At 30.1% G+C, this 12074-nt stretch overlaps 1 protein-coding gene across 1 annotated transcript; it reads left to right on the top strand.

The window, feature by feature from the left end:
- The first annotated feature begins 6882 nt into the window (after positions 1–6882).
- On the top strand, positions 6883–8294 carry LOC136074348 (uncharacterized). Its single transcript, XM_065786653.1, has 2 exons — positions 6883–7516; positions 7585–8294. The coding sequence occupies exons 1-2, from the start codon at positions 6883–6885 to the stop codon at positions 8292–8294; spliced, it is 1344 nt and encodes a 447-aa protein (XP_065642725.1).
- The last annotated feature ends 3780 nt before the right edge of the window (positions 8295–12074 follow it).

Raw genomic sequence — 12074 nt, 5'->3', positions numbered from 1 at the left:
ACCACCTAGTTATCAAGATATGCGCAATAAAATTTTATTTGTTGATTAGTGTAATTTATGAAGTTATTTAACAACTTTTTAAAAGAATAACTATAGTGTTTCTTATACAAAAATAACCTTTTTTCCGTTAAAATATCAAAGCGATACCTTTAATCCATTTATCATTAGAACATTTTTTATTTAACATTGCATTTAATAATAAGATTGCACTCGTGAAATAAAGTTTAAAATAGATTATACACTGATAGATGGCTGACTTCTCCATTAAATACATATTCGGATTGCAATCACGAGGGATCCCACGTGTTAACTGAATTAAACAACATTTTAATATCGTGACAAGCGTGAAACAAATTTGTATCATCCGCAAACAAAATAGTGTCAAGTAACTTACAAGACTTGCTTAAATTATTGATATAAATTAAAAATAAGAGTGGTCCTAAAATTGACCCTTGTGGAACACCGCATTCTATATTCATATTATCAGTCTTTCTGCAGCTAAATGAAATGTATTGTTTCCTATGTGACAAATAGCTTTGAAACCATTTAAAATTTGAGTGCTTAATCCCGAATTTTCTAGTTTATTCAATAGAATATAATGATCAACAGTGTCAAACGCTTTTCTAAGATCAATAAATTCACCTAGCGTATATTTATTTTCATCAAATGCCTGAAAAATATTTTGAACAAGATGAATAATTGCTTGATCTTTGAAGTGATTTTTTTAAAATCCAAATTGTTTGTTATAAAGAATATTGTTATTTTCTAGAAAGGTAAATAGTCTATGATACGTAATGTATTCTAATAGTTTTGAAAGACATGGTAGTATTGAGATTGGTCTGTAATTGGAAACGCTGGTATCATCTCCAGATTTAAAGACTGGTACCACCCTTGGAAGTTTAAGTTTATCAGGAAAGATTCCTTGTTCAAGAGACAAAGTAAAAATATGCATGAGCGGAGATTTTAAATAAGAAATTGATTTTATTATTACATTACTGCAAACATCGTTAACGCCTAGACCTTTGTTTGGTTTTAAATTAGAGGCAGCATTTAATAATTCTTTTTCAGTTAATTTATTATTTTCCATTATGGTATTATTAGCGGTTAGGTATGATTTAAAATCAGATTTATTAAGTTTAAGTTTTGATGCTAAATTTACGCCTGAATTAACAAATGCATGATCAAACGATTGAGAAATTAAAGACTCGTTAACAATTTCGCAGTTATTTATAATGAGTTTTTTTCGAAGACTGTTACAATTTATACTTTTTTTACCAATGACGTCATTTATTAACCGCCATGTTTTTTGTGAATTGTTTTTAAATTTTATTAACTGGTTAGTATAGTACGATTTTTTTAAGGACTTTATAATTGATTCAAAAAGTCGTTTGTAGTTATTATAATTTGACTCATTTTCAAAGGTTCTTTTTTTAATAAATTTTTCATAGAGGCGTTGTTTTTTTTTTTATGATTTTATGATACCCGGTGTTATTCACGGATTTTGAAATGTTTTTTTTTTAATAAATTTTATAATTTTTGGAAATGCTTCATTATAGTTGTTTTGAAATATCTGATTGAAACTGTTATAAGCAATATCAACATTTGTAGTTTTTAGGACCGGTTCCCAATCTGTGGAAGATAAAAGGCTTTTAAAATGAACAATGGAAGCGTCATTAATTATTCGTGTAGTAATTTTTACATTTTCGGAAATTTGATTGCTTTTTTGTTTTGTTGATATTATAAAAACCGGAAAATGGTCTGAAATGTCTGTTACAAATATTTCAGTTTTAATTTTTATGTTAGAGAAATTGTTAGTTATAATTTGATCTATTGAAGTGGAGCTATCTTTTGTAATTCTAGTAGGTTCATTAATAGTTGGAATAAAACTACTTTAATATACAATATTGTAAAAACTTCTAACGTTTCTATTTGCATCATATTCCAGTGCGTTCAAATTAAAATTTAAATTAAGATTATTTTCAAATAATTTTAAAACTTTTACCTCCTATTCTTCCCAACTTTCAGCTTCGTTTTCCGGAAGACCTTCAAGTCGCAAATTATTTCTGCGTTGCCTATCCTTAAGCTGCCTTTGTTTTTAATTTTTTCATCTGCACTACCTGCTTTAAATTTAATTTGTTTCGTCATTTCTTTGAATTTATTTTCCTGTAATTCTTGAGTAAAATTTAAACTATTTTCAAAATCAACTTGTTTCTTTTCGTTTTGTTTAAGGCTTCTTTAGTTATTTCAAGTTCTGTTTTTATCGTTTGATTTTCTTTTTGCAGTTTTTTACACGTATCTTTAATTGATGTCATTTCTATTGCTAAATCATTAATTCTATCGTTTGTTAGCTTAATATTTCCACTAATTTTGTGCAGAATATCTTTTTGATGTTTTTCAAACATTTCTTTAAAAATTTCTTGCACTAATTTTACAGATACTTCTGAATCTTCAACTTTTAATCCAACTCTTTTTGTTTCTTTATTATTTTTATCCATTTTTTTAAATTCGTGACTTATCATTTTAAACTCGTGACTTATCATTTTAAATTCGTGACTTATCATTTTAAACCTTTTATTTTTGATATCATATAAATTTTTTTTATTTTTTATTTTTTTTAAAAAGCGGCTTAAACACGTCCGATCGCACACTGCTCATTTTTAGAGGTTTTAAGTGTGAAAAAAATTTGTGACCTTGATTGTAAATATAGTTGTTAAATAAAAAGAAACTTGATATATTTAACCAAACTAAATTATTCAGAATGTAACATTTAATCATGTGTTGCTTAAAGCGACGAATTTCAAGTAGTTCTAAAGCAAGCATTTTAAGTCGATTTGGATATGAAAAGTTATTTAAGTTAGCAATTCTCTTCGTAAAACATCTTTGCACTCTTTCCTCTGCTTTGTTAAATTCAGTGCGGTTTGGCAACCAAACCGAAGAGCAATATTCTAAAATTGGTATTAAGTAGGTAGTGTAGGCTTTTACACGTGGATCACGACTTTTAAAACACTTGAGGATTAAATATCCTCGAATGTTTGATGCACGAAAGATATTTGCGATATGATTATTGTAATTTAAGTAAAGAGTCCATGGTCACACCAAGATCTTTTGGATTTATAGACCAGGTTAAATTATAATCTCCTAATTGATATAGTATTGATCATATTAGTTATAAATGTCTTATCCATTTTTTTAAATTATATCTTGGGAATATAAACTCAAGTTGATAATGTAATATCAAATTGATATTTTCAGAAAAGTAATTACAAAAATTAGACACTGTTTTATGATTATATTCCTGAATAAAAAAAGGTTATTAAAAAACTAAAAATCTATCATGTTAAATATATTTTTAACATACAATTTGATAAAAAAAAACAGTATTGAACCGTAATATGAGACAGTTCTATAAAATATTTAAAACATAATTAATGTGGTTTACCACAAAATAATTTTATTTTGTTAAAGGATTTTTTTTGCAGAATATTTAATAAAATAGTTTCAATAGCGAGTTTTATATACATGCTTAATACATCTGCATCAACACATCAACCTTTACTTAAAGCAGTAACTACACCGTTAAGAGAAGAATGTCCTCGTTACTGCCAGGTACCATCAAGAGAAACTTGTATTAATGGAACACCAGTAGGGGATATCTCAACAGCGTTTGCTTTAATTTCATTTGCAGCAATCTTCTAGAATCTTTAGCAGCATAATCATAGGCAACTTGAATCAATTTATGATTGCGTTGAAAATCATTAACATTCATGCAACTAGTATTTGCTATATAAGCAAAATCACTCATTGGTTCATGCCCTTGACCAATCTCACGAAACGTTGACCAATCTTATGAAAAGCAACAAAAGTTCTTAAGTTATTATTAAATGCTCTCCTATCTTCATTTTGTGTGTTTTTGTCCACGGTGTTACTTGTAAAGTGCAATATTCAAATGAAGAAAATGTGCATTTGATTTTCAAACTATAAAAAAAATCCATTCTCTTTAAATAATTTTTTATAGTTAGTCCACTTTGACAATCTGGACAGCTACCAACTTGTAAAATTTCTTTGAGAATAGGGAAATACATAATCATATTAAAATCACAATTTGTTTCACATTTAATTTAAATTTGCTAAGCCTCCTAGCATTAAATAATTTTTTTTGTAAAGTTGTTTCTACTACTTCGTTATTACTTGCTTTTAAGAACTTGTTCCCGGCAGTGGTGGATCGTGGTTTTTTTGGACCCTAGTCTGATCAAATTTTTGGGGACCTACCCTAGCACCCCAGAAGCTAAATATTCTAAATATCTAAAAAAGTGCTGAGACTCTTTTTTATTGGAGGCGCCTTTTCTCTTTGGGGCCCTAGGCTTCAGCCTACTCAACCTAATTGGAGATCCGCTACTGGTTTCCAGAAAATGTTTTCTTCACCTTTTTCGTATGATTTTTTTTATTTCCCAATACTTTTTATATTAGCTAAAATAAAAGAAATAAACAATTTAAAATCCGTACACAATTTCATTAATAATGATACATTAACGCATAAAGTTCTATCACTTATTCATTGCTTATATACAGGGCCGTACCGACGGAGGTGTGTGCACCCTCCTCCGTCTGTTTTTGTCGGTAAAATGGTAGATTTGGGACTTTAACGTTAAAACTAAAATTTGGGTTCCAAAAAAAAAAAAAAACCTTCGTCAGTAAAATTTGTTTTTTTCAGGTGCACCCCCCCCCCCACCCACCCACACACGTCTTAGTCGTTCGGTAGGACCCTGCTTATATAACACAAGTAAATGTAGTTTGCTTATTGTATTGCAATCTACGATATAGAACAAACTTGGTTATCATACTGAAATTCAAGTCTCTAAATAACATGCCCTGTATACAAAAATAAGTTCAAAACAAGAGAGAAAAGTGTGTTGACAAGGGCCGATGCTATGCGAAGTATATTTGACCACCTGACTTAAATCTTAAATTAAACCTTTTTTGTTCAATACACTTAAAACCAATTTCAGAAATAAATTTAGTGGTAAAAAATTGTTCTAAAACAATCTAAAATGAAAATTTTAAAGTTTTCAAAAACATTAACTTTATTTCGTGGTAAACCACCTTAAATGTAAGTAATCTAATTAGTAAATATAAAAGATAAATTTTTCTTGGAATGTATTGCTGTTGAAATTTTTTCAAATTGGATTGTAGTTAGAGTTACGTTTAACTTTGTTGGAGGGAAGCCAAGTACGGCCTGCCAATACCTAAAAAGCAAAATTGAAAAATTTCTAGTGCCCAACCAATTTTAACGAATTTAAAAAATCAATGTATAACGTATATAACAATGTATAAACATAAAAATAGTATATAATAATAACTCTATGAAATAATAATAATGACAAGAAAGCTATGAAATACTCTATCATAGAGTATTTCAAAGTTTTTTTTATTTTTTGTTATTATTTCATAAAGTAGTTTATAGTTCTTGTGTTTCTCAAATGATTGTTCTTTGTTCTTTCTTTATGCAATCTATCTAAATAGACTACTTCTGATCAGTGGTGGATCCATGTCATTGTCCTAAGGGGAGTAGACCGACTATAAGAAAAAAAAAGAGCCCCGTTTTCTCAAATAAAAACACTAATTCATTTCATTATTTAAAATGTTTATAAGTTAGTTTTCTCATAATTATATTGAATGTGTGTGTAAATAACTTTTAAAAACCTAATTTTCAACATAATTTTTTATATTTTCCTTTTTTTTTAAATTTTATCAATATTATTTTGATAAAACTTTAAAAAAAACAAACCTGTGTATCCGCCACTGCTTCTGATTTCCACTTAAAAATCTTCTGTTTTTTTTTTAAATTCGCTTAATCGGGTTCGTGGAGTGTGGGGACAACATTCAAAGTAGAGTTAAAAATGTCTACTCAAGTATATATTCTCTGTAATGTATTTCGCTGACGGAGAAATAAATCATAATATCGATTTGCGCATAAACATAACATTTAGTTAATATTTGATTCTAATTTAAACCTAATATAAAGAATTATGCAAAGAACTTTTCTATTGTTGAGATACACGATTTTTTTTGTATAAGCAACTCGTTTATAAGCAACTGAACTCGATGTGAAAATATATTAAGCAACTTCAGTTCTGAACAAATGTTAACATAAGCAACTCATAAATTGCACATAAAAATCAAATGACTTAAAAAGTTCCTTTATTTACTGTCATATACTATTTTTATGTTGGATATAAAGCATAGCTTTATGTAGTTTAAAAAATTGTCGTGCACGTTTTTTTGAGAAATGAAAACATTCGATTTTGCGTTCGAATCAATTCTTTTCTCTGCGATGTAATGACTTCATTTAGATAAACGATTTCAAAAGAAAGTAACCACAGTAGTGTTGTTGTTGAGTATGTTGTTGACAACGCTTTTAAGATCATGAGTAAGAGAAAGCAGACAAATTTGTTCAACTTTGGTTTTACCAAAAAGATTTGTCATCGGGGTGAGTTGGTAAATGTAGTGCCGAAGGAAAAAGAAGATAATTTGTTTGAATGTATTGTTTGCAAAAAATCACTGAAAACATCACAAACCCTTTCGATGCACGAGTTTTGATGTAAAAATAAGTTATCGCATACGGGTATTGCTCAAACTGACAAAGACCCGAAATCAATGAGCTTGGATCAAATCATTGATGGAAAGAACAAGTACGATAATATTGAAAAAACTGTGAAATAGGTTTTAGAGAAGCTTGTTACTGATGTTGAAGCTAACGAATTACCAAAAATTGCTGACTAACGGAAGAGCTATACGTTAAAAGAAAAGTTTGATGCGCTAAATGACTTAAACGATGGTATGTTAAGTAGGAATGTAGCAAAAAAGTATAACGTTCATAAGAGTATGATTACACGATGGAAATCAAAGGAAAAAGAAATCTACAACACGTACAACGAAAACAAGAAAAACGCATTATTCAGGAAATGCCGAAGAGGCGACAAACACAAAGCTTTGTTTAACAAACTTTATGACAAATTCTCCGAAGCAAGAAAAAAGGGGCTAAAAGTTAACTTTGAGTGGTTGTACGTCCGAGCGAATCAAATTCGTCTACAACAAAGCCCGAATGCTGACAGATTGCCAAAATCAATAGTCACTCATTTCTTAAGGAAAAATAAGATCCGCATGCTGTGTGTTCAACGTAAGCGTCAAGCTGACGTAAAGAAGCAAATCCCGATTCTGATGAAATGGGATTTAAATTTGAGAAAAAAGTTGATTAAGTCTGGAAGTGGCAAACCCACATACGATAAAAAATTGGGGCGTTTCCCACCGAAAAAGAGAATCAATGTAGATCAAATTCCAATCCCGTTTGTAGTTGAGAGCAAACGAACATACAAAATTCCAATGAGTAAGGGAAAGGAACGAAGGGACCATAGAGTATGGGTAGTTCAACCTGGCAGTGGGCTTGATAAACGACAAGCTACCCTTCAAATATGTTTCAGTCCTGAAGGAATGGTGAAGCCAGCGTTGGTTTTCAAAGGTAAGGGAAAAAGGATTAGTTAAGATGAAGTTTTAGCCAATGATACTGGCAACCAAATGCATGGGTAGATACAGCGTTTTCCGTGAAATGGGTGAAGAACACTCTCTCCAATGCTGTCGCTAACCTTGATGAGTATGTTTTGTTCTGCGATAACCTGACAGCCCAAGTCAGTGATGAGTTTTTGAATGAAGTGCGACAACATAAAGGTATTGTCTGGTTTGGTGTTCCCAACGGGACACATTTTTGGCAACCTGTTGATGCCGGACCAGGAAAAGCATTCAAATCACGTATTAAAGCAGAACAAAACATCTGGCTCGAAAATGATGAAAACATCGAACTCTGGCTTGGCAACGATGATCGGAAACTGTCGGCAAAAGATCGCCGCATTTTGATAACTCGTTGGGTTGGTGAAGCTTACCGTAAAACATCCAAAGACGAGAAATTTCTTCGTATGCTTTATAGGAGCTTTGCGAAAACAGGATGTCTTAACACACCTGATGGTAGCGAGGACGATAAGATAAATCCTGAAGGCATGCCTGCTTATGCTGTTCCACCCCCTGTTAACATTGACAACCCGGTGGAAATAACAGAGACTCCTATTCCAGACGAAGTAAAGGATAATCCTATTGATGTTTTGCCTGACGAATCAGACGGAGAAGACGAGGAACTAGATGGACAAGTAGAAAAATCAGACGGACAAGAAGACGAAGAAAGTGGAAATGAAGAAAATAAAGATCCAGCAGAAGAGAGAAACATTTTTGATCTTTTTTTTAATTAGAATTTAAGTAATTTTAGTTGTAAAGAGCACTCTTCTGTTAAAGACTTGATATTAAACTGAAATTTAGGCTTAGAAACTTAAGCAACCATTAAGCAACTCGAGATATAGAAATTGGCTGTTAAATAAGCAACTCGAGTTCTGACCAATATTCTAAGTTGCTTATACAAAAAAAACCGTGTATTTTAAGTTAGGTTCATTAAAAATAATAGCACATTATGCTACTTTGTTGGAGAACAAGGCATATTTTTCTTTATGCTAAGAAATATAATTTCATTATTTTTAGTAAATTTTTTATGTAAAGAAAAATAAGTTAAGTATTTATAAGCAAAAATGTTTTAAGATATCTTTTATATAAATAGATTTATACTAGATATTTTTTAGACATTAATGCGACTAGGGTTTTTCGGTTTCGGGTACCCGGACTCGGCGAGTCTGTGGGTAAATACCCGGATTCGATACCTGGTTTAAGGCTCGGCGAGTCTCATGGTTCGAATGTTTTGCAGGCAGCGGTGCGTCGTCGAGCTGGATCCTTACCTTTTCTAGAAAAATATAGTAGTAGGGTTTGTGAATCTAACTTAAAATTGAACTTGGCCACGGCTTTTTAGATGTTTTTAGAACATTCAAGTTTATGTATGTTTCCATGTAGGTCCGAATACTCGCTAAAAGAATTAACTTCATAACTTAAATTTTTTTCTAATCGAATGTTTTTATATATAAACGAATGCTTTAAATGATTTGCTAATATAATATGTTTCTATATTAGCAAATGTTTTAAAAGCATTCGCGAATATAAAATCTTTTGATTAGAAAGATTGAAGCTAATAAGTTAATTCTTTTAGCGCGTATATAAAAAAATTAAAAAAAAAAAAACACTTTTCATTTATTAATTACTTCTCTATTTTAGGAAAAAAGTGAAATATCATAATTTTACATTTTTTACAGCCCCATTATGCCGAAGCTCTCTTAAGTGCGGGAGTATTTCACTCAATGTATCGATTTGAAAAGTGGAAAATGCAGTAAGTGTTCAACGATAATATCAAACTTGATGGAAATACTTCATCAATGATTAAAAATTTAAAAGTTAAACATGGAATTTTTTTACCAACACGGGAAGAAATAGGAAAGAATTCTTGCACCAAACGATTTAAAACTATTGAAACTTTCGTTTCCGTCGCAAGAAAGCCTTTAGAAGAAATTGTCTCTAAAATGGCCGCTCTTAATGGTATATCAGTTAGGTAAAATTAAGTTTAGTAAAATCAAGTTATAATCTTCTTAAAGCCGAAAGAGATGCTATGAATTTAATTCATATGTTTTATGAAAAAAAGAAGTTGGAAATATTAGAATTGTTGAAAAAAATTAAAGAAGGCCGACGATTTAGCATTGCACTTGATGAAAGGACTAGTAAGAAAATTCGGAAATATCTCAGTATCAATTTGCATGGAAGTGACTCTGGAGTTTATAATCTGGGTTTAGTGAGAATTTTTAACTCGTGAACAGTACACTGTACAGTTAGTAGAAAAAGTAGAACAACATTTATACACATATATTAATTTTTAAAAACATATAGCTGGTTCAACAGGCGATTTAATAAAAAAAATAATTTTGAATTATTAAATGGATTGAAAAATACTCTAAAGCCTATTAAATTAACTGTTGAAGCTCTTAGTAGAGACAATCCTAATCTTGCAACAGCCCAATTAGCAATTGATTTTATGTAAAAATCAAGAAATAGAAGAGCTATTAGATTCTCTTGTAAATGGTACTATGCCTTCAAAGAAAATACAATTATTTACAACAGATTTACTAAAGAGATTATTTGGTGAGGATGAAGAACAGCTGAACACACATGAACAGGGGCATTCAGCTAAAAATAACGAAAATACTGCAGGAAACACACTACCATTAACACTGGAAAAAGAACTACATAAAATATTAGAAAGTGCGAAATGTCCAATTTTGCCAAGTTGCGCAGATAAATTAGCTAATATTAAAAAATAATTTTTATCATTTTCAAAAACTAAAAGTAGAACTGTATATTTAGAAAAATTGTATCATTCGTTTATGACGATAAAACCAACACCAACAAATTCCGCACGAACATTTTCTGTAGCATCTAACTTCTAGAAATCGTTCTAGATTATCGGATAATTCATTAAGTGCATTGGTTTTTTTAAAGTTTTATTTTTTAAGTAAAAATAATTGCTCTGTTTTGTATTAAACACTTGCAAGTATTTTGATTAATGAGTTTTTTTTTACTAGTATATTTACATGCATTTTATAAAATGCGATATTTTTAAAAAGGTAATGTCAAGTTTATTTGATAGTTTAAGATTATAATAAAAGTATATAATAATATGCAATTTTTCTGTTGTCATCATTAGTTTTTGCTTGAATCGGCATTTTAAACAGTTTTGCACTTATATTTTGCTCCAAAAAGCACAATGAAACTGTTCGCAGACCTTTTCCAGAATTTTAAAATCAATAAATAGTCTATTCTATTTTATTGGCTAAAAGTTGTTTTATTTACCTTAGCGTATACCAAATTTATTTTTAAAAAATCCTTTCATGATATTGTTAAAATTGCAAGTTAAAAAGACGCATTGGACCCGGACCCGAACTCGGACCCGATAAATATTCTTAGAATCGACTTGGACTCGTCGGGTCTAAAAATCCCGGGTTTTTCCAAACCCTAAATGCGACAAAACGCCCCTATCTATAGTTCTAATAAACGTTTAAAATGAGTTTTAAATTAAAAATGCTACGTATATATATACATGTATATATATATATATATATATATATATATATATATATATATATATATATATATATATATATATATATATATATATATATATATATATATGTATATATATAAAATAAACATCTTGACCATTATATTTATAAAGACTTTATAAAATTAATTGTTTTTATTTTTCTCAATATTTTCGAAAAAGTTTTATCTAGACGAGTATTTGTTGATAACACTATGGGACTTAGTTGCATTTGTGAATATACGTTAGGTGAATGTTGATAGAACTGATTTTGGTTTGATGATTGTTGTTAAGTTTGTACTATCATACCTTGTGCCAAAAGCTCAATAGAACGGCTTATGCCATTTCCCAGGTTAGTCACTTATAGTGTTAATACTTTCTGTGAAGCACTTTATCGATTCTCGCATTGCTTCTTCCATTTATTTTCTAAATTGAGTATCGTCTCTAGCTTCTTTAAGCAGTAGTTGGTCGCGTTGGGTTTCGTTCAATGTGCTTTCTTTTGTTGTCAATGAGTTGTGGTATACAGCTTTTTCTTTTTTTAGGGTTAATAATACTATCTGCAGTATCACTGTTGTTGACTAACTCTACCTCTTCTGATAAGTCTTGATCAATTGAAAAATGAGTTTCTTTGGTTTCAATAAAATCATCCCCTTAAAAACCAAATGTAAGTGGTTCAATATTGACTGAACCACCCCACAAGGAGATGAACTGGTCGTAAAAACTCAAATATAATTTTACCACTTAAACTTCGACATCCGCTCACAACTGCTTTCAAAAACTTTCGCCGGATTCCCTTCAGATTTTTTTGAACTCGTTTAATTCTTCATTTTATTACTTCTTTTGCGTCCTTTTCATTTAAAATATCGATGGCAACAGGCCCAAAATACAACTCTTCATTTTTATTATAGATCAAAGTCAAGGTTTTTGTAAAACATCCTTGCTTTATAGCTAGTAGCACAATTTGTAAGGTTCTCTACCATATTATGATCCATTTGAAATTTTTCTT

Source organism: Hydra vulgaris, chromosome 01, assembly GCF_038396675.1.
Source record: "Hydra vulgaris chromosome 01, alternate assembly HydraT2T_AEP".
NCBI classification, from domain to species: domain Eukaryota; kingdom Metazoa; phylum Cnidaria; class Hydrozoa; order Anthoathecata; family Hydridae; genus Hydra; species Hydra vulgaris.
The sequence above is the reverse complement of the archived record's forward strand: the minus strand, read 5'-3'. Positions and strand labels throughout refer to the sequence as shown.